The sequence below is a fragment of the Balaenoptera physalus genome, assembly GCF_965194825.1.
Source record: "Balaenoptera physalus genome assembly, chromosome: 1".
NCBI classification, from domain to species: domain Eukaryota; kingdom Metazoa; phylum Chordata; class Mammalia; order Artiodactyla; family Balaenopteridae; genus Balaenoptera; species Balaenoptera physalus.
In genome coordinates this window covers 141,392,157-141,419,904 of record NC_138882.1, presented here as the reverse complement: position 1 = coordinate 141,419,904, position 27,748 = coordinate 141,392,157, and the positions used below count along the sequence as shown (strand labels likewise).

The 27,748-nt window shown below is 41.5% G+C and overlaps 1 protein-coding gene across 5 annotated transcripts in view; it reads left to right on the top strand.

Annotated features, from left to right (window-relative positions):
• ROR1 (receptor tyrosine kinase like orphan receptor 1) overlaps window positions 1-27,748 on the top strand; it is a 408,226-nt gene that overhangs the window by 218,081 nt on the left and 162,397 nt on the right. For all 5 annotated transcript variants that reach the window (XM_082453451.1, XM_082453453.1, XM_082453452.1 and 2 more), the window contains exon 2: window positions 19,456-19,527. In XM_082453451.1, coding sequence (XP_082309577.1) covers window positions 19,456-19,527 — 72 coding nt within the window. The remainder of the gene's footprint in view (window positions 1-19,455; window positions 19,528-27,748) is intronic.

The window sequence follows — 27,748 nt, the reverse complement described above, 5'->3', positions numbered from 1 at the left end:
TTAGAGGAGGGAATGGCTTGGAAGGATGAAAGACAAGAGACACTTTGCTCCCTCTCTACCTCCCTCCTTTATTTATGTCTTTCTTTATCTCCCTCACTCTTACATTCAATAAACATTTACTTAGCACCAACTCTATTCCTTGCACTGAGATTACAGTAGTAAATAAGAAAGATATGATCCCTGTCCAAATTTGAATATCGAAGAATGAGTTGGGGGAGGGCAGAGAGATGGAAATGAGCATCCCAGTAAAGAGAATCAGGGCATGAAAGGGTGAAGTGTCTTTGGAATGGTGAGCTATAGTTTAGCATGGCTGGAATAATGGGAGACCAGATTATAAAGGACTTTGCATGCTCTGCTGAGGGCTTTAGACTTCATCTCATGTGAAATAGATGCCCAGTGAAGGTTCTAACCAGGGGGTTCTTAGAAAAGTATGGCCATATGGTGTGTGGATTATGGCATGGAAGATGGACAGTAGCAGAGGAGAACCAAACCCATACCATCTAATAAATTATATATAATTTTGAACTTCACCTTTAGGCCTTAAATTCTGGGTTTTCTGCCTCAGTTACCTAGAATCCATCAATGACTTTTCTGTTGTTCCTGCCTTGGCTCTTTTTACCCCTTGAATGCTGTTACACAGACCCAAGTAATCAGAACCTGTCAGAGGTCCGAGAGCCTGCCTGCCTCTGGAAATGGGCTAATAGATGAGTCCACCATGGGTTTGCTGTGGAATGATTTCAGCGGAATTTATTATATAAATAAATGTTATTCTGGTTTTTAACCTACATCATGAGGACTAAATGAGACAATGAGTGTGAAATTCTCATGTCTGACCCATAAACAGTAACTAAACAGCAGTTGTTTTTAACCATGCTTATTTCACTTTGTCATGCTGGCTGCCAATTTAACACACTTTCAGCTTTTCCCCACTATTCTGTTAGCTCTTCAACCGTGGGGACTGGGAATGTTAATCTTTGTGTCATACTGACTTTTCATTTATATTTAACCTGTCATACCCTGATTCAGTAATGCAGAGACATATGCCTGCTTTCAGAGAGCAGCCGAAATTCAGTTTTAACTTATCATGGCATTTAAACTGGAAGAAAACCTGAGGGTAGTATTCCTGGAGGTTTTAATGAGAACAACATTCTCTTTGCATTATCAATGTTCCTCAGTCCCCACTTGGCTGGAGCCACTACCTCTGGCTTCAGTTAGCTCTTTACATTCCTCTATTTTTATATAAATTGTGCTATATTAGCATAGATTTCACACTGTGACCTAGTGTTTCCCAGATCCTTTCAGCCAGGCTATTTGTACAGTACTCAACGGCAACGGAAGTAAAATCGAAAACTGAGTGCACACTATAGCCCTGCTACATCGCCCACTCTGTCATGCTGAAATGGATCCCTTGTTCTAAGAAGATTTGCAGTGAAATACAGTCTATTTACATTAAGGAGACCCTTGTATATTTAAGGCGTAATTGTTTCAGGGCCTTCATTAATTCTTGAACTGCAAGACCTAGGTTTTCTTTTCTTGTATCTTTTCTACAACAATGGAAGTCAGGGGTTTCCAAAAAAATAACAAACTGGTCCTCATTAAAATGGAGCTGGAAATGGTTTGCTGGTAATATGCTTTACGAAAATGAGAGAATCTGATTGTAAACCAACTCTAGGACCCAGCTGTCTCAGGGTCCAGGCTGGGAAGCTCCAGGATAAAAAGTAGTCTGTCTTTTGGGGGAAAAATAAAACAGTTTTTTACTTCTGTCATTGATGAAGTGCTTATCTTGTCAGAGAATTTTAGAGTTGGAAGGAATCTCAGAGTTCTCTTAACCCAGCCCCTTCCTGGAATAATAATCCCTTCCTCAGCATCTCTGACATATGAACATCTTGTCTCCACTAGAACACTTCTAGCCGTGAACATCTCACTCTTTTTAAAAAATATTGTGGTTAAATATACATAACACAAAATTAGCCATTTTAACCATCCTTAGGTGTACAGTTCAGTGGCGTTAAATGCACTTGTTTGGTGACCATCACCACCCTCCATCTGCAGAACTTTTTCATCTTTCCAAACTCTGTACCCATTAAACAAGAATGCTCCATTCCTTCCACCCCTCAGCCTCTGGCAACCACCATTCTACTTTCTGTCTCCATGAATTTGACTGCTCTAGGTACTTCATGTAATTGGAATCATATAGTATTTGTCCTTTGTGTCTGGTTTGTTTTACTTAGCATAATGACCTCAGAGTTCACCCATGTTGTAGTATGTGTCAGAATTTCCTTCCTTTTTAAGGTTTAATAATATTCCATTGTATATATGTACCACATTTTATTTATCCATTCATCGGAAGATGGGCACTTGAGTTGCATCCACCTTTTAGCTATTGTGAATAATGCTGCTATGAACATGTGTGTACAAATACATGTTTCAGTTCTTTCCTTTTTTCTTTTTTTTATTGTGGTAAAATACACATAAAATTAATCACTAAGTGTACAATTCAGTGACATTAAGTACATTCATAATGTTGTGCAACCATTACCACAATCTATTTCCAGAATATATGTTTAAGTTCTTGCTTTCAATTCTTTTGGGTATATACCCAGAAATAGAATTTCTGGGTCATATGGTAATTCTATGTTCAATTTTTTGAGGAACTGCCATACCATTTTCCACAACAACTGGACCATTTTACATTCCCACTAACAATGCACAAGGGTTCCAATTTCTCTACATTATCACCAACACTTGTTTTTTTCTGATTTTTTAACTCCTTTTTAAACAATATAATATAATTGTAAGAGCTTGGACTCTGGCTTTGAAACCTGCCTCAGCCACATACTTGTTGTGTGAGTTTGGACAAATTATTTAATCTCTCTTATTTATTTTTTTATTCAGTCTATTTTTTTGTGAAATATGAATAGTAATGGAGATGTTGATGATAATAATAACCTTATAAAATTATGAGGAGAAAATGAGACAATTCATTTAAAACTTTTTTCAGTGTCTGAGAATAGTAGACTATCAGTGAATGTTTGCTTTTGGGTTTTTGGTGGCAGTTGATTAGTTCATTCTATTTTGGGGCCACTCTGATTGTTAGATTATCTTCTTTATTTTCAGTTAAAACCTGCTTTGGTGTAACTTCTGTAACTTTTATAATGGTTGCCTTCAATCCATTGGTCCTGATTCTGCTCTTTATAGCCTCACAGAATAAATCATATCTTCCTTTATGTATCACTTCTCTGATATTTGAAAACAGCCATCAGTCGTTCACTAGTCTGCTTTGGCCAAGCATTCTGGGTTTCTTCTACTGTTTCTTAAGTGATGTGGTTTCTACATCTCTCATCGAGCGTCTCAACCAATTCTGGACCACAGTTTATCTGGTAGACTAGAGTGACCAGAAATTTCATCACCCCCCATTCTTTTGAGTTTATTCCATAACAGTGATGTCCGTATGGAAGAATGGATCTGTGGATATTGGCAAATCAGTTCAATAGATGAAGCTACCCCTCATTCCTTCCCAGCGTTTCTTCTTCATTGCTCAGAATGCCTGAGGTCTGTAGCACTTGCTTTTATTCAGTTTAGGATCAGTCTTGCATCGTTTCACATATTACCCATTTGTTTTTCCTCTCCTGGCTGTCAGCTTCTTAAGAGGGAGCAGGTAGTCCCTGCTTCCATATACCTTCTTCATGGTCACACCGGCACACAGAAAGTACTCGGGCTGTACTTTTGAAATAAAATTTAGTTATATTCTTAGATATGGAGCTGTGTCTTCTGACACAGTCACAGGATCCATTGAGGGCATTGACTGAAGTATAGGCCTTTTCCGTTATTAAGCTGAAAACCCAAAGACTTGCTCAGGAAGAGAAGTCTGGGGTGGGAGGATATTTTGGCTGAAACTCCAAGAAGCACTTTGAACTTGGGTCTTCAAACATGAAAGTCTAGGGAGGGCTTGCTTACCCCACCCCACCGTGTTCTGTAATGCACTGACTCTCCAATGCCAAGCTAAATTGCCGGTTTCCAAATTTGCCCTTGGGAGGATGAATGGAGTGCCTTGGAAATACTGGTGCTGTTTTTGAAAGTTCCCAAGTAGTCGGATATATCCTGCATATTTCTGATTTACAGGCCTAACTCATCTAAGTATCTTTTCATATGAGCTCTTTGCCATACAAGAAGACTTTTCAGTTTTATTTCAAACGTTTGTACACTTACAGACAAAATTCTAAACCCCTTTTCAAGGGAAGGGAAATTGTATTTTTACAGAGGATAAAACAGTTGCATGGCATGCTCTCTCAGAAACTCAGCTGTGTGTTTGAAAACCTAATTCCTCGTGTATCATCCTCCCAAGCACATGTCATATGTTTATATTTTAAAAAGTTAAAAGCCAGAGTCTCTTCCTTTCTATAAAAACAAAAACAGTGAAGGGGAAGGGAGAACGACTCACTTTCTTGGCATTTTAATAGAGTACCCAGAATATTCCCAACATAAGGCACTATTCTAGTTGAAAGGCATGTAAAAACTATGTGTAAACTAAAAACCCTGGCTTTAGTATAGGACTAGTAGATTCACTTACAATGGACATACATGAGCTTTATGGCATAGGTTTTATAAATTCTACTTTAACCACTCAGAACATTAAAAAAATATTTATCTATAGTTATGGCCATTTTTCAAATATTTGGGGTTGCCAGATTGCTGACATGCAGCTAAATAAGGTCTTACTTTGCAAAGTCAAATCCACGTGGTCACTTCTTAGTTAGCCTGTTTGCCATATATGCACTTGGAATGATGTCATCCATGCCTGGTGATGAGTACCCCAGCACAGGCATTCCACACCTGGCAGTGTATCCGCCAGTCACCAGTGAACAGCAGGGAGAAACGGCTCTTCTTCACCCTTTTGGTCACATTTTTTCCCATGTCTAATTTGGGCTGTGTATCCGGTGCAGCAGATTTTACTTACGTTGCTTTGTTTGTGATTTAGTTGCTCTATCCATTGAAATCTGCTACCTGAAGAAGTTGGCAGACATCACGAATTAATGCTTTTGAGTTTCTTTAAGGTAAAGAAAGGAAGGCTTAGAAGTATCTTTACGCATAAAAGGAACACCCTATTGGTAGCTGTTAACATGTAAGCATATTAGGGAAGTCAGTCCACCATCATCAACACGGCTGTCATGAAATGTGATGACCCTTCTCTCCTCTGGATCCCTTTTCTCGCTTGACTAACTCTACCTCTCACAGTTCCCATTCCAGTGTGGAGAACATGGTATGACAATAGGAAAGGAGAATGTAAAAGAAGATGGCCGCTCAGTGTGATCCAATTTCCCTGACCTTGTATTCTAACATTGTAACTTTTATATATATTACATATATCCACAAATATAAAAACACAAGCATTTTTTTCTTTGTATACAAATGATATTTTTCTATATACACAATCAGTACCTTGCTTTTTTAATATAACTTAAGGATATATTTTGGTGATTTCTTTCCAAATCAGTACATACAGAGCTTCTTTATTCTTTTCAACAGGTGCATTATGTTCCACTGCAAATTTTGGATAGGCCATAATTTATTTTACCAGTAACCCTGTAGCTGGACAAGTAGGTTGTTTCCAATCTTTTTCTGTTGTAAACAATACTACATTGAGAATCTTGTGTAAGTAACATTTCATACATGTTTGAGGACATCTGTAAGATAAATTCCTAAAAGTGGAATTGCTATTGACAGGGTATTTGTATTTAAACTTTTCATAGATGTTGCCAAGTTGTACCAATTTACGCTCCTACCTCTCAATATAAGGGTCCCTGTTTCTTCATATCCCTCTCAATATAGAGAGATATCAAGCTCTTTTTAAATTCCTAATCTGATTGGAGGGAAATGACATCACATTGACATTTTAATTTGCATTTTTTATATTATCAGTGAGCTTAGTATGGTTTCATGTGTTTAAGAACCATGTTTCCTTATTTATAAATTGTCTATTTATTCCCTTTGCCCACTTATCTATTGCATTCTTGTTTTTCTTCCTTGCTTATTTGTAGGAGGTTTTGCTTACTATATTATGGCAGTTAGCCTTTGCCTTTTGAGTTGCAGTAATTTTTTCTTCCCAGTTTCTGCTTTTTATCCTTGTAGAATTTTTAATGCAATCAAATGTATCATCTTTCTTTTTATGGCTTTTAGATTTTGTGTCAAACTTTGAAAAGCCTTTTTTTACTCCAAGATTGCTAAATAAAATAATCCTGTGTGCTGAGGCTACACTTGCTTGATGGGGACCTTGAGGCAGCAGGTGAGGAAAAACAAGGGCAGCAGGAAGGGCTTATGGGGAAGGCCTACAGAAGAGGGAGGCCTTCTGGTGGCTGATGTCACAGCCGTGGAACCTCAACTGTGACCTCAAGGGGGAGGCAGTGAAACAGGACCCGTCAGCTTACTTCCTTCTCCCAAGCTGTTCCACCAGCTGCAACAAATTCTCCCAAATACCTTGGTCATCCCTGACTGAAAATGGATGCCCACATTCCATACAGGGGAAGTATACACCTTTTCTGAGCAAAGCAGCTGTTAAGAACATTCTCTTATCAGCCGGAGATCAAGGAGCCCATCGTGGTAGGTGACACACATGAGCGAACAGGCCACCCCATCCATCATGTGCACAGTAGCACTGGTCGTTCCTGTTCATTGCCGGTGATTAGAAAGGCCTCCTGAAATGCTGCTGCTTGTCGGCTCTGGGAGAAGGAAGAACCCTCCCTTTTCACCTAAGAGAGGCTCTTTGGCAAATCCAAAGCATGCTCTTGCATTGTTGTGAAAAGTTCCCATGCCTGCAGCCACAAATACCCAGGCTGTTTAAAGGCTGCAGGTAGAGCTACATTTCAGATGCAGATGTCGACACCTGGGAACCAACTCAAACAGTTTCCATCAGATTTGAAAACCGAAACAGACATGGCAGATCGATGGTGGAAGAGAATAGTCACAAAATTAACTATGTGCAAAATTACTTTTCTTTCTGATAAGAGGATGAAGAAAAAGTATATTGCAAGAGGGAATGACCAAATCACCAACTTTGAATAGCAATCGCTGTAAGTTGAGTCTGTGTTTATGGATGCGTGAATATCATTCCTTCCAGATCATTGTGTAAAAGGATCCTGTACTTTTGCATCTCTTTAATCTGATCAAATGAGCTGCGCACACGGGACCCTGTCTGACAGAGGTAGCTCACTCCGGTGGGCAGTTCTCCATCCTGCTTCACAGCAAGGAAAGGAAGCTCCTCTCCCATTTGTCTCTTGCCTTTAGTTTCTCAAACTTATTTCTGAATGCCCAAGAATATTTCAGATTTGGTCAGTTTATTTAGTGGAAAGACTGTGGGCTTTGGAAACGGAAAGACTGGATTCAAATCCTGGCTTTTTCACTCTATGGCATTAGGCTAGTTCCTAACCTCATTGAGCCTTAGTGTTCTCATCTGTAAATGGGTATCTGTTACCCACAAATAATGCACATAACACACCACCCCAAAATTTGGTGACCAGAAACAATAAACATTTATTTACCTCATGAGTCAGTGTGTTGTCTGGGTGGTTCTTTGGTCTGGACCAGGCCAAGCTGGTCTCAGCACATTCTGTTAGCCAAAGCAAGTCACAAAGCCCAGACCAGATTCAAGTTGGGAAGTAGACTGCATCTCTTCATGGGAAAAGCTGCAAAAAGTTGTGGGTACAGGGAGGAATGAATTGTGGCATTTTGCAATCTATCCCACTACCTTATACAAATAAATGTGGTAAAATACGGAGAGTGCAGCTATTATATCACCTATACATTCAGAAAACATTTGTTGAGTGCCTACTATGTGTACAATTCAACAGCTGCTGCTGTGTGTAATGTAGAGATAAGTCAGACCTCATCTCCAGCCTTGAGAAGTGTGCAATTTTAGTCAAGGACACTGAAGCAATTGTAGATCACCTTACAGTTGTAAAGTGTTGTAAGAGAGGAATTGATAAAACACTATGGGATCTCAGAAGAGGGAGAGATTAAACTAAGAGGCTCTGGGAAGGGATTCTGGCCCCAGCTTATGCTCTGCTTAATGTTTCCCTCTATTTAATTTTAATTATTGATCTCCCAGGCTATCAATAATGACATGGTGCAGGAAACCCAGTCCAGACGGGCAAAGCATTTTAAACTGGAGCAATTTGAGGCAAATTAAGTATTTGAAAATTGCCAGCCATCTGGATCCTACACGCCTAGGCTAATATGGCTGGAGCAAAACCATCTTACTATCTTGCAGGATAATAGTAATCCTCCTAAATTTACCTCTCTGATTAAGATAATTTCCACTAACCCAGGCGTCCCTCAATCTCATTAACTTAAACACTTGGTTTCCAGGGACAGGCAGAAAATACAAATTATACTTTCAATAGATTTTTTTCTGAAAATAGTTTAAAAAAATGTTTACTCCGCACTCTTTGGAACTTTGAAATGATTGAATTAACAGTGTGCTAGAGGGGATTAGAAAAAAAGCAAACCTTAATACTGGAAAAGAGATTTCACCAGCAGTGTAACAGAGAGCCTGTGTGGAGCCAGGTTTGGGTGAGAGAAGACGGTGCTTACGTTCCCCTGGCACTTCATGACACGCCAGGGGACTTTAGGCAAGTCCTCTGGCCGAATCTGGGTTTCTTCAATTCCAACCAGGGTATGATTATCTCAGGCCTTGATCCTTCACATGTGGAGTCATGAGCTAGTGTCTGTTCTGTGTACAGGCTTTCTTGAAAGGAAAAGTGCTACCTAAATACAAGGTACTTGTATTGCTGTGAGGTGCTTGGAATCTTAATAGCTTTTTCAACTGCATCCAAAGTGGCCTTCTCTTTGTAAATGCTTTAAGTGGCTGAGACTCAAAGCTGAAAAGGGTTTTGTTTCTCCCCCCTTGCAGGGAGTCCTGCCCAGAGTAGGAGGACTACATATTTTTAGAGGGTGCCCAATTTGCCCATTGGGAGGAGAGTTCCACAAACATAAAATTCCCAGCCATTGAGATCCTATGTAATGGAGATACTGGTGGAGACAAAACTGCCCTGCCCTTTACAGGATGATAGTTTTCCTCCTAAGAGTCTAATTGACTAAATTGTTGGTCAGCCAATTAAAAGGACCTTCTAGTTAAACGTAAATACTTCGCTTTGAAAGATATTCTAGTGGTATCAATTTTGCCCTTGGTTAATATTCAGTGGGCTGTCTCAATATTGAGATTGCTGGCTACTTTGGGAATTTATGACAAAAAGAAGAGTTAAATTTTAGTCTGCCAACTCCCTCTCCCCTAGATTCTTAAATTACATTAAACTTCTCAGTTCATTTAAACCTTTTCGTGTTGTTTGGGTTTTTTGGCAGGCATATCATTCTATGAGTTTCCCTAAACTAGTGGGTTTTAGAGAACCAGTACTAGGCTAGTTATATAAGACCCACCTCGAGAGATTTGGTAGTTTAGGGATAGGGGCTCCAAGAATCTGTATTTGTCCAACATACTCCCCAGCTGGGTTTGGGAATCACTGCATTAAATACCGCTGCAGTTGTATCTATAGTAAGTAAAAAAGTCTTTACCAATGAGTTATAGCTGCTACTTTGCCGGGCACGATACTCATCTTTAAATATTTTTCTAGTAATCCTCATTGCAGTCCTGCAAGCTCATTACTATTGTTGCCATTTTATGAATGAGGAACTGAGGTTTAGAGGTATGAAGTAATTTGTCCGAGGTCATAAGCTAGTATGTGACAGACCCAGGATGTGAACATGTCTGATTCTAAAGTCATTTTGACCCTTTCATCCCCCTTTCATCCCTCTGCTATGCTGCTTCTCATCTAGCTTGTTCCAGGATCGTGTAGGAACCAGGTAGGACACAAAGGAAGCACAAGACATGATCCTTTCCCTCAAGAAGTTTACTATGCAAGCAGAGTGAAAGGAAGAACCCTTACTCACTGATGGCCAAAGAATATGTGGACCATAGCATTGAGTGCAAATTGTGAAGTAGAAAATTAGAGTAATTCTAGTCTTTCTGTCTTTTCAGTAGAAAACGGAATATCACTGAGTTAGCAGATTTATTATATTTTCTTATTGAACTGCAGTTGTTTTGCTGTGATTTAAGCAGAGCTTGAAGTAGGAAACAGAGGTATCCTATTTGAGGTTCGAACATGAGAAAAATTTTATTGATGTCAGTATTACACTATTTCAAGGAGATGAAATTTGTGCATCAAATATTCTGTTTGATATATTCCATTTTTTTCACTGATCTGGCTAGAGCAGAAGTCATTTAGCTCATGCGTAGTATCGTGTTGAATGGACTGTTATTTTCTCTCATTCCAGAGCCCAGTGTAAATTAGAAAGGTAAAAGGAACTTAGAAACTCTTAGACAGGTTACACTAACCCTCCATCCCCAGCAGATATATATGTTGCTAAGGAGATAAAGGCACAAAAGACCCAGTCCTGGTCGAAGAATCGATTTAGGAAGTATACAGGGCTGGAGCTAAATCACTCAAGCTGGGAGAGACATTCCCTGTTTCTAGTAGAAGACTCATTTTAGTAGCCAAGCTCTGCAGGTAAGGGCAGTTATGTGATTACGGCAAGCGAAGACATACCCACTGTAGAGGTCTCAGTCTTTGTTCACTTTTTGCAGAAATAAATTCTGTTCTATTCAAAGAAAAAAATTAGATTATTTGGGCTCCTCATGTCTGTCTAAGCATGTGGCTTCCATAAACCACATGAATTTCATCACCAAAATCTTTGGCCAGGACAGGATCTTCCGAGACTGTGCTAATTCCCTTTACCTCCCCACCTCCCCAGCCTCCACCCCATACACAGCATTTATCATACTGTACTTTAATTCTTTATTTACTTCTCTGTGTCCCTACCACACAGTGAGTTCCATGAAGTAAGGAATGGTCTTTTGTTCACCAGTATATCCCAGCACCTAGCTAGCACTTAGCTAGTCTGGAACAGAGTAAGTACTTAATAAATATTTGTTGAATGAATGGATGGATGGATGGATGGATGGATGGATGGATGAATTAATGAACAAACAAGTGAATATGATCACATTAAAATCCAGGTGAAAGTAAGGAGTTTTTAAAGAAATCCTTTTCGGCCATCTAGTTTTCCAAACTGTATACTAATACACTATGGCTTTAGGAGGCACCCAGCACACCTTAACTTCCTTCCCGCTGTATATAGGACTTAACCAAGACTTCATTTGTTTTGCAAGACTCAAGAATAAACTCTCAGCTGTCATGGAACTGCAGCGAGGAAAGCATCTTTTTTGGATCTCGTGTTTCTTTTGAGACTTTGAATTGGTGACTTTGAATTGACCAGGGGCAATTACAGAGTAATAGACCTTTATTGCAAAATGGATTATAGAATATGAAATGAAAGTGTGCGTGGGCCATACAAAGGGGGAAACTAAATGCAAACCCCAGAACACAAAGACAAATGACGCAGCAGGATGAGTAAGAAGGAAAAATTGCCAGGAGGCACTTTTGAGGGGAAAATCATATAAGAAAGATCAGTCAAGTGGAAACCAGAAGAAAAGAGGGAAGTTTGTTGATGTCATTGGAAATCTGAAGTGTCTGCAACACCCGAAAGGAAATGAAATAAAACCTCTGTAGGGAGCTAAGACCAATTTCTGGTCTTAGCTAAGCATTTAAGCATTTTCCAGCATTTTTCAGCAGGCTTTCTCCTTTTTTTACTCTGTCTTTGCCAACTTATTCTGAAGCCAGAAATAAACTAGTTGTTTTGTTGCACTAAACATCCATGGAGTCTAGTGGTGCCATGGGTGAATGAGGGAGCTAACTTTGGGTCCATTCATTTGAACTTCTCCTTGGGGAAGATCAAGGTTAGAGTCATCTGGAAATTTCTCTTAGGACTTTGCACTGACCCTAAGAAGATCCTGCCTCCCCAGTAATTAGCTGAGGTGTTTCCTTTTCTCTTTAAGGGGGAAAAAAAACCCCAAAAAACTAGAAGTCCCTGGATTTTGAAATTACTATTAGTTTCCCTCTTGGAAAAAGCTGCTCCTGTATAGTTGAGTATGACCATTATTGATTTATGTGCACTTCCCTTAGTGTACCGTAGTATTTCTAATACACAGGCCTCCTCTCAGATTGGAGCAGTCTTTCCCACCCTCTGATCCTTTGGGGTTCCCCTCTCCAAACTGGATGTTGTACTCTTCCTCAGTGCTGCCTTGGAACCTTCTGTTTACTTCTGTTGTACCTCTTATCACAGATTTATGTTTAGAGTCAAGGCTTATTTAACATATTTTCTAACTTGTTTGGTTATTGTTGCTTCTTTGCATTATTGCCCCTTCCTTCTAGATCCAGCTTCCTCTTACTGAAATAAAGAATTTATTTAGCACAAAAGGCTATGAGTACGTTTAAAACAGTTATATTTTTAATACACAGAAAATGGAAACAACCAAATGTCTGAGGGGAATGGTTTCAGTGATAGTACATCTATACTATGGAATACTACTCAGCAGTAAAAAAAGAACACGCCATTGATACACACAACAAACTGGGTGGATCTCAAGGGCATTGTATGAGTCCAATTATATCACATTCTTGAAACAACAAAATTATAGAGATGGAGAACAGATTAGTGGTTGCCAGGGATTAGGAACGGTTTGGAGGAGAGGGATGGGTGTGAGTCTAAAGGGGTAGTATGAGGGATATCTTTGTGGTGATGACATAGTTCTTCATCTTGATTGCAGTGATGGTTATGTGAATCTACACCTGTAATGAAATGACAGAGAACTGTACACATACATTATAACAATGTTGAATTCCAGGTTTTGATACCATAATTACATAAGCTTAATTGGAGAGAAACTGGGTGAAGGGTATGTGCTACCTCTCTGGTCTTTACATACCCTTTTGATTTCTTGTGGGGACATTTCCCCCCACCCTCCCCATGTCCTGGGTGGACTCAAGGGTTCTAGCAGCTTCTCTGGCCTTTGGGGGAAGTATTTCCAGCCCCTTCCCACAGATGGGGGAGCTCTCCCAGGCTCTCGTAAAGGCTTTAGGCAAGAACCCAGATCTCCCTCTGGCCACATGTTGGTTTTCCAGTGAGCATTGCTACTGCAGCCCCCAGCCTGGAGGACCCGTATGTACAGGTATCTTCCACATCAGTTTCTACTTACTGTTCTCTTCCTTTTTGACACCTGAGAATGTCCTTTTCTTTCAGTCTCAGCTATGCATTATATTCTTTTCTTGTGGTATTTTATTCAGTACTCTTGGTGTTTGTAGCCTGATTGGGGCGAGATGGGAGGAATGACTTGTGGGAAGGGGAGACCATTTCTGTCCATTTCTATAGTTGCCCTGGGACACTGTTTATAATTGTGTTCCTGTACTCCTCTCCCACTAGACTGTAAGTTCTCAAAAAATGTTAGCGACCAGGTCAAGCTTTTTCATCTCAGTTTTTATGCATAGAAGGTGCTAATGTACACATGTATTGAATGAATGAATGGGTAAATGAGTGAGTGAATCTCCAGAGTTCCATGGAAAAGAGCCCAACTATGGTGGCTTTTAAGTAAGATAGTTTTCAAGAATATTTCTATTCATTTTAAAGAAGATATGTGTCATTATGGTGCTTTGTGTAGCATAATTTCTTTAAATACAGGAACTGTGTATGATCCATAATATTAATTCAACAGATTTAAAGAAGGAAATAATATTTCCGAAGGAAAAAAGACATTTAAGTGTGTTTCAAGAAGTATTTCCTCTCCTCCCTTTGTGTCTCTCACCATCTTTTGGGGGTTTTAGAATTAGGGAACCAAGCATTGATGGGAGAGGAGTGTGGCCTCTGGTACTTGTTCTCGAACGATGTTTTGCTGAACTTAGGGTTCACTGGGGTCCTCTGGGGCTGAAGGGGGCTTAAGCTGGAGAGCAAGTGGGTACGTCTTTTGGCATTGCCTCCCTCCCACCCCCATTTTGGCACAATTGGAGACACTGGCTCTGCTGTCAGACCTCCTGGGTTTGACCATAATTCCCATCCCCACCCTAACAAGCTGAGTAAGCAAGTGCCTTAATATCTCTGCCTCAGGCTGTCCAGTCTTAGAATGGAGTTAATAATGGTACCTACCTTACGGAATTGTTGAGAAGATCTCTGAGTGTTATCCTCTCAGACATTGAGAAAACTTGGACAACTTTTGTGGTTTTTTTTTTTGCAATTCTCTCTCTATAAAAATATGAATACTACCACAAATTTTGGTATATTTTAAATTTCTCTTCAACAAATTAGTGGCTTTGTCACATGAACAGTACTTATGCTACTTACAAAGTCATTATAGGTTTTATAAAAAGATATCATTTCATAGTGCGGTGTAGGTGGTGTGATTGGGTATTTGAACAGTTTAGGGTTGCAGGACTATGCCGTCTTCTTTCTTGGTGATTGTGCTGAAAAATTATTTTGAAGATTATATCAGACATCCAAATCTGAGGTCACTGAGGATTAGGTCGTCGTAGACACTGAGCTTAGTAATTCTCCACTCCTGATTATCCCACAGGGGATAAGGGAGGCTCTAACTTCCCTCTCCTCAGTAAATAAACTGAGTCCCCAGAGTGGAGGGGCCCCCTCATTCAGGACCCTAGATGTGGGGTGATTGTGAACCCAGGGCCAGAGCAATGCCCAGGCTGACTAACCCCCTGGTGCTGTTGGGGAATGTGGCCTGCCTGCCCTTCTAAGGAGAGCAGGCTCTGACTTTCCCAAACAGGTGCCTTTGGTGAAGGTGACGTACCTGGCTATGGGCTTCTCCTCCACTGAGGTGCTGGGGAGAGGAAGGAACCAAGGCTGAGATCCTTGTGTCTAAAGTAACGCTGCCTACCAGAGAACTTGAAGCCATTGCACCCTCGCCTCCTTCCCACCCTCTTTCCCCAGATGATCACGAGCAGAGACCTTCTTTTACCACAGAAGAAAATGTGCCCCTTTTGTGTGACTGACGCCAGCTGTTTGGATATTCCCTGTGCGTCTCTCTGAACTCAGCTTCTAAGGAGACATATCATCTCTTACGGGCACAGACAGAGGAAGATTAAGGGCAATGAGAAGGCAGCATGCATTTATTTCTTTTCTTTTAAATTTATTTTATTGAAACATGCATTTATTTCTAAGCCATCTCTAAGGCCTGGCTCTGTCTTAGGACTGTGATTTTGGCCAAGTCACTTGACTGCTGTGGGCCTCACTTTCTTCATCTGTCAGATGAGGAGACTGTACCAGATAAGAGGCTTAAAATTTTTTTGTTTAAAGCGTCGGTGCATTTTTCCACAACACCTGAATATGTAACACAGAGAAATGTAGAGTTGTTCTTGTTGAAGGAGGAGCTATAGCCTGGGCCCCTTGTCCTCTGTACCCCCAGATCCTCCAAGGTCCCCTATAAGGACACCTCCAGAAATCCTTAGGCTTGAGTCATGAGCTACCTGAACTTGTAAGAAATTAAAATACTGCATATAACATCACATGACACTTCTACTTTATATCTAAGGAGAGAAGGATCCACATACGATTGCCACATTAAAACATGCACCCCTTTTTAAAAAGTTATAAATTTGTTAACTCTGGGGGGAAAACACCCCACAGTGGTTATTAAAGTTTGACTCACAAGCAGCAAAAAAACCCACTAACAAACAACATAGTTCGCTAAATAAGTCCTGGGCCTCTAAGGCCCACTCAGATATAACACTGCAGGACTCAGTGTCACTGGTCATGAAGGACATTGGGACAGCCACTTGTCCCTCACACTTGGCCTTTGTGACCACTGGGCTGGCCACCAGTCTCGTGAGAATGCTGGTTTGTGCCTGTGTAACCTCAGCTTGTTACTGGATCAGAATACAGGATGTGGCATGGCCGGGGGCTTCTTGGAAGAGCTTCTGCATCCTGTGAACATGGGGTTGTTCCCTGCCAACTGCTGAGATAAACCAGTGATCCTCGTGGAGAGCACAGGCTTTTATCAATGAGGAGGATTCAAGACTTATTTTTTTCCCCCCTCCCTCCAAGTAACACTCCTACTGTTCAGGCTTAAATACCAAAACCTTATGTTTGCAGAATCAGTGCCAAAAAGTCACTCATCAGTGAAACTGCAAAGATAATAGCTCCTATTGATCAACTTGGGAGAAGAATGTCTTGCCCTCCTGCAGAGGTCAGGAAAGATAAGGGCTGGAGTTTTCTGAAACATGCTGGATTTGCTTAAATTGGATAAAACCACATAAAAACACTGATGTTCTAAGAGAACTGGTGACCAATTCAGGAAAACCTCACAAAATGAAAAGATTGGCTTGGATTAGTAAGGCATGCAAAACAGGGTCTTTCTAAAAGCACAGCAAATGCGTCATTTCAAACCTAGACAGTGACATAGCCGCTAACTGGAGTATGTCCACACGGCGTATGCCCATCTGCCTTGCTAGACAGAAGGGGAGGCATGAAAGATCTTGAGTATCCACTCTATGCTGGGCACCCTTTTGGTGCAGGACCCTTTTGGCCCATAATGTGATTTAGTCCTTACCACATTCCTGTGAGATGGCTTTTATTGTCCCCACTTTACAGATGAGAAAATAGTGGTCAAAAGATGTTAAGTAACTTGGTCCTGATCACAAAATTAGTAAGTGACAGAAATTAGTATCTTAATGGAGGTATGTATTTCCATTACATATTCTACTGTCTCCCAATTGGCACATACAAATTTGCCATTACCACAATAAATTTTACACACAGAGAGGCTGCTAGTCTGGTATTAAATACCTCATCCTTTTGCCATGGTGAAGAAAATAAGAGAGGAGCTGAATCCATTAGTGGAGATCCTGTAGGGTCAAGACTGGCGGTCGCGTCTCTCTAAAGCTGTTGCTAACCCTGGAATCGAGGGCGCTCAAATTGAGATGTGCTCAATTTTTCTTGCGTAAGATTCAGCCTGCTTTTCGGGAGGTGAGGGGGGAACCTTATTAAACATCATTTTTGTGAGGGACTACATTCAACTACTAACATTAAACTTTTCACATTAAATAATCAGCCTTTCTTTAAAAAAAATGTGGCCTCAGAAGACAATATTTTTCAGGGAGATTATTCATATTTTAAAATATTTTATCAATTTTATCTGTTTTTATTATCATTTTATCTGAAAAGCTGAACATGTGGTTATCTCGAGGAATAGATCTGGAGTCTGAGAACAAAATTCCTCAGAATCATCACAATCACTTAATGAGCTTGTGAATTGAAATTATCTTCGCTGTAGCCTAAGAACCCAGTGGTAATTAGTGTCCAGGGACACATGGGGAACAATTTCAACTGTTAGCAGTGCCAAGAATCCATTCATTTGTCATCAGTCTCAAATTATATTCAATCAGCAATTCAAATTCAGGCTAGGAAAACCAAGTGACATTTAGCTAACTTTCTATAAAATTAACACTGTAAAGTGAAACCTATGTTTCTGGCAATTTAACCGTGAGCAGCAGTAAGATGAAGCTATGAAAATATTGAATGTAAATGCTGTCAAAATCTGTCTTAATCCCACCACTTCCCCACTCTTTGCTTCCTTGCCTGAACTGCTGCCGTGGCTGCCATGCTTCTATTCCCAAGCTCCCCGAAGTCTGAGTGTTGGAGTGCTTGATGAGCCTTTTTATAAGGGGAACCACAGCAGTCCAAAATACTGCCGACAAGGGGCCTTTATTCAAAGAGCCAAAGTGGGTGGCAGCAGGATGGGGGTCAGCGTGGAGTTGCAGTTGGAATCACACATGGAGGGCTCCAAAATGTAGACAATTAGCACTTCCTGGTGAAATCACCTGCATGAAATACCCATTCCTAGGACAAGTGGTTGATAACAGAAGCGCTGTCTTCCGCTGTGGTTTTGTGCTAAGCATTTTTCTTACCTGGGCAGATTTTCCTTTTTGGCTTCATATTTTGGAATTCTCTGTGCTGTAAGATCCCTGCCATACTGCCCATCTGACTTCAGTTCCCCTTAAAAGAATCTATGCTGTTGTTGGCTCAGGATGTAGCAGGTGACTGGGGCTGTTTGGGGTGGGAAGGGTACGTGTGGTTTGTGTACTTTCTTTTCCACCTGCTTTCTTTTCCCCCCTGAATAGGGGAAGAGACAAGCCAAGGAGGCCTGCACAAACCAAACAACCTTTTGTCTCTGCTGTACGTGGCAGGTTGATTGGAGACCCAGTAGACAAGCTAGAAGTGGCCTCTGCAAGTTCTCAGTGGGTAAACATCCCGTCCTTGGCAAAGCTCACCGATGACGGGTTGTGGCTTCTATGGCCATGCGGCAGACGGTCCCCATCAGTAAATAAGGAAATGTGGAGAGTGTGCTTATCTAGGTGAAAAGGTGAAGCCAGAGAGAGGTAAGGTGAAAAACAAGTCAGGTTTCACAGACTTGAGGACTGGGCAGCATGGGCTGGCAGGAGGTATGTGCGTGGTGGAGTCAAGCAGACCTGGATGTGAATCCAGTTCTTCCACTTACTAAAGTTTATCTTGCATTCTGACACAGATCCATTTTCAGTGACTACCTAGAGTACTGTGTTGAAAAGGCTGTAAGGCAGACCCCAGGTTTAATAAGCAAAAAGGGTCATAATCGACTAATGATGTCTGAAGGAAGGGGAAGTGACAGCATGGGTGCCACGGATCTAACGACCCAGGCTCTGGGCTCGCTGAGATCCTGCCTAGCACTAAAGTTCTGTAATGCAGTGAGTGTGTATGCGTGCGTGCGTGTGTGTATGTGTGTAACCTAACAATTGGTTAGTGCAATCCTATTAGAATGTGCTAGTAGGATGGTGTCATGGGTTAAATTTTCAAAAACAAAAACATCATTTGTATATTACAGTATATCACTGAAGAGTTTTAAAATTTTAATAGTGTATCATGTCCCTTAGACTACTGATTTGCACGTTTGCTTTAATTTATAGTGGTTTTGAAAATTATCTTTGAATTTGGGTTACCACGAATGACTCTCCATATTCAAATACTTAGCTTTCATTTGTCTTGACTTAAGGTTTCAATACAGAGAAATCGATTTCTCTATTAATAGAAATGCTATCAATTCACAAACACAAATGAAGCCAGCAGCAGGAACAATGCTGTTCTCATGTTTCATGGGAAGACTATTGACTATATTAATCTAAGACTCGTCTTCGAACAAGAAAAGGAAGAGTTTGTGTTTGATGGTATTTGGTCATTTATGTAGGTTTGGTTTTTCGTCAATGAAATATTTGTATTTTAATTTTCAAGCCTGTGCTTTAAAGAAAAAAAACTTTGAATCTGGTGTCCAGTGTGTTTGTCTGGATAGCCTCTATAATGCAGGCACCTCTGCCTGGCAAGGAGAGCAGCCATTCAAGTTTAATAAGCTATGAGACTGCGTAGTTTGTCTTGGAAGGCAGGGCCTTTGGAAATCTCCTGTAATGCTTCTAACAGCCCGTAAGTTACTATATTTAATATTGCCCTTGTCTTTTTCCCCTCCCTTCTTTGTCTTTTCAGAAACAGAGTTGTCAGTCACTGCTGACTTAGTGCCTACCTCATCATGGAACATTTCAAGTGAGCTCGACAGAGGTACACAGTGGGGACACGGAGGGGTGGAGGTGGAGGAGGGGAGGCATGGAATGCCAGGTTTACTCCTGGCATGGCTCTCTTTGAAATCAACTGCTTTTTAGATCACTAGAAGGAGGCAGGGGCCAAAATAAATTCCCTGCTTACTGTGATCATTTAACATTTAATTACTTGGAATTCTATTATTTCTGGAAAGGTTTGTTGTTTTTTATTTTTTTTCCTCTTTCTCTCTCTCTTTCCTTTCCCTTCTTCCCCTAAAATGTTCCACATGGTAAAAATGCTTCAAGATGTGAAAAAGGGTAGTTTCTGACCTTCCTGACACTGCATCTAGTGGATCTTATTTAGAGGATTTGATTCTGCCTGAGCCAGGACTGATCAGAGCTGTTTGCTGGGTGACCTTTTACAGTGAGTATTTGATGTGCTTGCAGGGTTCAGGGCAGAGTATTTGGAATGTTTGTAATTGCCTGTGTGTACAGATGGCAGCTTCCTGTGTGCATGTGGAGAACAGGTTCCTGCTCTGAGGCTGTTGTAGTATTAATTAAGTCCTGCTGTATGCTGAGCACTGGCTACTCTATAGAGATCCTGTGTCCTGGAAGATAAATCAGGACACATTCAGAATCCCTGAAATTGGCTCATCCTACCCTTCAGGCTTGTTTCTCTTTAGTCCCCTTTATGCCCTTTTATGTATCTCCAGCCCGATTTCTATTTCATCTTATATGTCCTGTGCTTTTTTGCTTCTCTACTTTTGTCTAAGCTGTTCTTTCCATCTGAATTGCCCTTCCTTCCTTGCCAGTCCCCATTCTCTCCCCTCTACAGGGCAACAAATTACTTCTCCTTTAAGTCTGAGCATATAGTCTATATTAGCCACAGTCTTATCTAATCCCTCCGCAGAAAGTGGCCTTTCTGTATTTGGAACCCCCATAGTCTTTTTCTCTGTTCTTCTCTTAGCATTTTCTATGTTATATCATGGTGATTTACATACTTGTCTATCTCGCCCTTAAACCTGGAAGTTCCTTGTAGGTAGAATATCTATTTTGTTCTTCTTTTTTTTTTTTTTCCTGTCTCTATTAAAAAATCTAGTAGAGACTCTCATTCATAGGAAATCCTCAATAAATATGTGTGGAATGACAGATGAGTCACACCGTAGTCATATAGACGGATGGGCCACATCCACATATATGTATACAGATACATTCAACAACCTTACTGAGTTTCTACTTTAGTTCAGGCATGATTTTAGGTTCTGGGATTATAGTGATAAAAGGAGCTCAAAAATCATTGTCAAAAATTGCCTTTTATGATCAGCTGTCTTTTGTCTGCTCATGTATTCACTGGGAGTTAGAGTTCCTCTCTGAGGAATGAGAATGTTACTTTACAAAACAGTAATGGGCAACTTTACTTTGCTGGTTAGGCTCTTTAGGCATTTTAGGGTGGCAGGATGAGGTGAGATGTCTTTTCACCTTAAATCAAAGGACACTTAGGAGCATTTTTTATTGTCAAATTTGAGCTGGACATTCTTTTTCTAATTAAGGATTAAAACAGGGACTGCATGTTATGCCTCTCCATCTCCAGCACCAAGCTCAATGCTTAGGAGGCAGTAGTTTTTCAACAAATATTTGTGGATTTTTTTTTTTAATGGAAAAGCAGAAATAAAGCATACTAAATGTTAACTCAGTGCCTACTCTGTGACATGCAGTGTGCCAGGGGCTTTCAAGTAGGTGAACTTACTTGGCAAGCTCCTTATGGCACCAATAGAAAAAATTATATCATTGCACACTACCTGTTACTGATCAAGTTCCAGTTACGGCTCTAGAAGGACATCAGTATGTGCTAAAAAGTCAGCAGAGCCACCAGTCAACTACCTAGCATGCCAGACTTTGAATTTCTAGCAGACCAGCACTATAATTAGCAGCTGTTGCCCTTCAAGAAAGTAGTGTCAAGTAGTAGAACCTATTGGCCAAAGGGTGGAACTAAGGCAGTCCCCAAACTCCTTTGATTGTTTAGCATGGCCTTCCAGAGAACATGGATGGCTTTCCAGGGGTTCTTGGTGTCTTCTTTCTCTAGAAGATAATTAGTATGTGGTCTTTACTTCCCATTTAGAATGAAAGCGAAAGCTGATTGATTCATTTATTCACTCATTTTGATCAATTCTTTATTGCTTCCGACTCTGATCTGGGCAGTCTGAAGACTCAGGATCAAAAGATGAATCAGGGACTTCCCTGGTGGCGCAGTGGTTAAGAATCCACCTGCCAATGAAGGGGACACAGGTTCGAGCCCTGGTCCAGGAAGATCCCACATGCCGCTGAGCAACTAAGCCCATGAGCCACAATTACTGAGCCCACGTGCCACAACTACTGAAGCCCACGCGCCTAGAGCCCATGTTCTGCAACAAGAGAAGCCACCGCAATGAGAAGCCCACGCACTGCAACCAAGAGTAGCCCCTGCTCCCCGCAACTAGAGAGAAAGCCCGCGTGCAGCAACGAAGACCCAACGCAGCCAAAAAAACAAAACAAAACAAAACCAAGAAAGATGAGTCAGACCAAGGTCTCTGTCCTCCGTGAACTCAGAGCCAAGAGAGAAGGACTGATATCTAAAGGCATAAGAAAAACTTTCTGATCAGATTGAGTTGTCAAGGGACATTCCTCCCAATCACAGAGAGATGCTAGTGTAAATACACAAGGGAAAAAAAAAAATCCATCACCAGCCTGGTATGCAGAAAGGAGAAATCTCCAGGTGCCCGAATTGAAGAGCATGCAGTGTTCAGTGGGAAGGAATGAAACAAAAGGTCCTCTGAAAACATGGGAAGTATGTATGGTTCTTAGGGGCTGGAGTTTCAGAATCCTATAGGGATGAGAGCTGAGGCCATAGGAAACAAACTCCTTTCCAAGGCTGTCAAGGAATGACAGACCTGAGCATGAAATAAGGAAAGTTCTGCCAAGGATCTGGTATGGAAGTCTATCAACCACCCTGGGCCACTGGGATCACCGACAAGAAATCAAAACCCCAACCTGTGCTCTCCATGGGTATGGGGTTGGTATACTTCTCTTATAGTGCACAAGCCACAAACCAAGAAGATAATGTAAAAACTTGGTCTGGAATTGATTAAGCTATGAGATCCTGACAGGGGACAGCCTAAAGCCAAAAATCATTGTCAAAAAACATCTCAACAGCCCAGTACGTATGGGTCTCCCACCAAAAACAAAATTTAAAAACTCAAAACCACAAAACAACAGAACTCCTGATGTTAAGTAATTTTAAATATTATAGTGTGTTCAAGAGAGCGAAAAGAAGCCACCATTAGTGAGAGTCAGACAAAACTCATGGAGAAGTTCATATCTTAGGAACTAAAAGCAATAGACCAATTTGAGAGAGTAGATATGTTTAAAATGTTTCCTGGTGAAAGAGGAAATAGAAACCATAGGCCAAGTACAGGATAATATGACCAAAAAGCAGACATTTTACCAGAACTAAATAGAAATTCAATAATTGAAAAATAGAGTTATAGAAATTAAAAATTCATCAAGTGGGTTAAACAGTGGCTGCACTCAGCTGAAGAGAGAAATGGCAAACTAGAAGACCGATTGAAGATACTATGGTAGTTCAGAGAATGGACCCTGGAGCCAAGGTGACTAAGTTTGAATCCTGACTCTGCTACCTGCATGCTGTGTGACTTTGGGCAAGCCACTCCACCTCTCAGTGCTTTGGTCTTCTCATTTGTAAGATGAGTTAATAACAGTACCTACCTCACATGGTGGTTGTGAAAATTGATCTGGCTAACAAATCTGATAAACTAATAGTTAAGAAGTAACAGCTGCTTTTGGTTAATATGGTTATTACTTTGGGCTTGGTAGTTAAAAAAAAAAAATCATTGGTATTTTGGCAGGCTTGTAAAGAAAGTGTATATTAAGGTTGGAATGAATATTTCAGATCCTGTCAGCAGGATCAGCCCATGTCAGCAGCCCATGTCAGCAACCACCCACTCTGGCCTCCCACACATGGCTGTTCACCCACACCAGCACCATATTTAGTTTGGTAAACAAGGTTCTCTATGGTCTTACCCTTGCCAGGTCCTCTCACCTCACGCCTACACTCCGTACTTTGTACTCTTTGTTTCAACAACCCGCCTCTCTAATTCCCTAAGTATATCCTTCTATTCTATACTTCCAGTCTCTCCGCCTTTGTTCATACAGTTTCTTTTGACTGTATTGTCCTTAACCTTATTCTTCACTTGGCTGACTCCTTTATTTAAGCATCACATTAACCATTGCCTCACCCCCTTCTCCCCGCCGTGCTTCTAATGGGCATAGTGCTGAATAAGACCACCAGTGTCCCCGTTTTGGTGGACCTTGCGTTCTAGAGGGAGAGACAGATCATTACGAATCCTTTCATCAACCCCATTGACCATGCCATCAACAGTACCCCGAAACATTTAATATGTGGGGTACCATATGACCCCATGTCTGTCTTGCTCAGAATTCTTACCAGACTGTATTGACGTCATCGATTCTGTGCCCGTCTCTTTAAAGTCAGGTCTCTCTTATCCACTGGCAGCTCTTATTGCCCAACCAAGTGCCTGGTGTGTAGTGGAAAACGTGTTAAATGGTAGGGGTTCCAATGCCATCTGTGCCAACTAGTGTGAATTCCTACTAGGTGTGAGGCACTTGCTGAGCATGTGAAGGCATCATTTGCATTCACACCACCGTGGGCAGCAGAACAGATAGGCAGCTGGGGCTCATGAGGGTTAAAGGACTCAGCTGAAGGGCATAGCTGGTGAGTGGCGGTGCCAGGATTCCCACCAAGGCCTCCACACCAAGTCCAGGGATCCATGTCCAACATGGCAGTTGATTGCACTGTCTCCCCTGCATTCATATCCCTCCTCCAGTGGGACAGTTTCCCTCACGTGGAGAAGCAGTAAAATAAAAGTCCGTCACTTGGTATTCTTTAATGCCTTTCTCGTCACCGACCTGCTCTGTTCCACCCATCAATCCCATTCTGGCTCCCCAGCCTCACGCTGGTCCTGGTTTTCTGTTAAATGAGTCCAGTCAGGGGCATTAAACAGTTACCTGTTTATCCTTTCCAACAGGAAATGAAATTTAAAAGAGACAAGGCCACCCGGGAAGAGCCGTTGAAAGCTACTATTGATGGGGCATGGGGGTAATTTCTGAAACAAATGCTTCAGAAGCAAGTGCCTCCTAAAATAAATCGATCTACAGGGGCCCAACCTCAGCTTCCCTGTGGACGTTTCGGGGTAGGGCATGATGAGGGCCTCTTTCCCCCTCTTCCATTTTCAGTCACATGAGGTCTCAGAGGTTCTCTGTAGAAAGCCAAATGTTTCTTTTGGAGAAAGCACTGGAAATTGCACCCGTAGGTAGCAGAAAGGGAGGGAGCCTACAACTTAAAAAAATACTGAGGCCTCATTCCAACTGCAAACAGTTCTCTGTGCTGACAGACTAGATTTGGGGGTATTTTCGTCCTGCTCTGCTTTTTTAAGAGCTGGCTTTCTCTACCAGCTCAGAGCTTTACACATGGTAGGGAAGCGTATAGCAAGGTTCTTAGGAGCATGAACTCTGGAGTTACTATGAATCTAAGCTTCCTTTTGCTCACCTGTGGAGCAGAGGCCTTCATCTCTATCACCTAAGATTGTTTTCCTGGCCAACAAACACATCTGTGGGTTGCATTGGTGCTGTGCCCTAGGACAGCTGCTTGCATGGTCGCAATAGACAGATACGTGCTGGCCTCAACCCCTTAGCTCACCGTCAAGGGTTGTGACCAGGTTTTCTAGTTCAGGAGTGGTTGCTTCCCCTTATCCCCCCTCTCTGTTACTTGATTTGTCTTTGGTACATAAAGAGTCTATTTAAATAACATTGACTGGTCTATACCTTGGAGCTTGGTTCACAGCTCGTCCTCATGGGACAGCTGAGTCCTTTCTTTGTGCTCCTAATAGTATGTATCAGGAGCAGGGGCAGTGGGTGAAGGGGCAAGAGAGGGATGGTCTAGATCAGGAGACTCGGTACTTGGCAAGCTAAAGGGTAGTCCTCCTGAGACTGGTAGCTGGTTGGAGGCATTTCTGGGGGAATTGCTGGGGGTAGCTTTGTGGTGTTTAAAACAGCCCAAGTTGAGCAGCCTTTGACCTTATGCAATGTCTTCTTAATATTGATAGCATCGTTTTCTTTAAAGGACTGATATCATACTGCCACTACTAATCGCAAAAGCACTTGGAGCCTCTGTAACCTTATATGGAAAATGGGAGAAGTGGTATCACTCCAAAGCATAAAATAGAGTCTAAAGTCCCACCACAGTCTCTAGAACAGATAGTTGCTCATTTCAGGTAATTCTCTTACCCTCACCCCTTCTTATTCCCAAGGGGAGGGTAGTATGATCCAGTGAAGGAGCACTTGACAAAGAACCTAGATTCCAGTCCCAGCTCAAGTCCAAAACCAGGTCAGTGACCTGTCATTTAAGCTCTGGGCCTCAGTGTTCTCATCTGTAAAAAGGGAGTTATCAATTCTTGTTCCGTGAGGCTTCAGTGCTGCAGGTCCATTATGGTAGCCACTAGCCACCTGTAGCTGTTGAGTACTTAAAATGTGGCCAGTCCAAAATGAGATTAGCGTGACTGTAAAATCCAAACCAGATTTCAATGGCTTATTCCATTGAAAAAGGACTTAAAATATCTTATTAATAATTTTTATATTGATTATGTGTTAAAAGAATTTTTCATATATTGAATTAAGTGAAATATATTATTAAAATTCATTTTACTTGACCCTTTTAATGTGGCTACTAAACAATTAAAAATTACACATGTCACTTGCATTATAATTCTATTCAAAGGTACTTCTCTAATGAAACAACAGCTAGAACTTCAGGTAAATCTGACCTGTGTTTCCTACTTGCAACATGAGGACATGTTCTCATATCTATGTGAGGTTTAACATTCTAGGAACTGCTTTTTATTAAAAGAAATTTTTTGAAAACTGATTTCTTGTGTGTGTATGATGCTTAAAAATATATCAAGTACTTTATGTGTGTGGGATAAGCATTACTGATTCTAAGCTGATCATTAACTCTCAGAGAAAGGCAATATTTCAAGTAATCTCCCTCCTGTGGAGAAAAACTTTGTAGGTTAGAAGTCCAAAGCACAGAAGGTTTATACTTTGATAATGGTTACATAAATGACAGCAATGGGACCCCAGAACAAGTCAGGAAACCCCAGCTTCGGGGCAGTAGTTGGGTATATTCAAACAGGGCCCTGATGATCCAGTGTTGCCTCTATCTCTCAGACTTCACCTTGCACTATTCTTTCTTGCTGGCCATGCTCCACCAGCCACACTGGCTTCCTTTATGTTCCTCTAGCAAGCCAAGTGCTTTCCTGACCAAGGGCACTACCCAGAATCCCCTTTCTCTTGCTTTTCCCCTCCTTCAGATCTTGACGTAATTGTCATCTCCTCAGATAAGCTTTTCCTGATCATCCAAAATTAGTTTCCTTTTCCTTTATAGTGATTTTAAAAAGAAAGAAAAAAATCTGGTCTAGGCCTGGAAGCAGTGAGAAAAATCCCTTCTTGATAAGAAAGCAGGGGAGCTTCTTGCCAGCTCTGCTGTGTCTACTTTATCCCTCAGTAACTCACAACAAGCTTTCAGTCCCTTTACCTGGAACCCAGCATGGAAGCACGTGACACGGAAATCATTTCCTCTTCAACCAAGCTGCTCTCTCCAGGACTCTTGTTAATCCTCTTTACTTGACAAGTCCATTCACTTTAGGGAAGGGAACCGCCAAGATGAGAACTATGCAATTTTGTCATAAAGTGGAGGGGAAACGAACCTTTATGGTCAATTTTGATCCTTCAAAGCCTGCTCCAAGGGGAGGAGCTGGCCACTGGGCACCACCCCTGGGGCGGAGAGGGTCAGCCTCCCCACTCAGTACTCCATCCAGCCCATCATTCCAGCTCTAGCGCCAGCTCTTGGTACCAATCCCTCCCAGCAGCCCTCCCTCCCCTCCCCTGTGTGCTGCTGTCAGTGGGGCCTGCAGCGTAGAGGCCTGGGGCCCAAGGCTGTTCTGCAAATGGCCAAGCTTAGCTGAGCGAGGATCACAGAGCTCCCCCTTCCCGGCAAGCTCCACCCGGTTGAGACAGAGGAGCAATCGAAGAAGCTTGGAAATGTTTACGCTCCTGTTTTTACCATTTAGAATCAGGATAGAGATTTATCTACCTCCCATCATGGGTCTCAG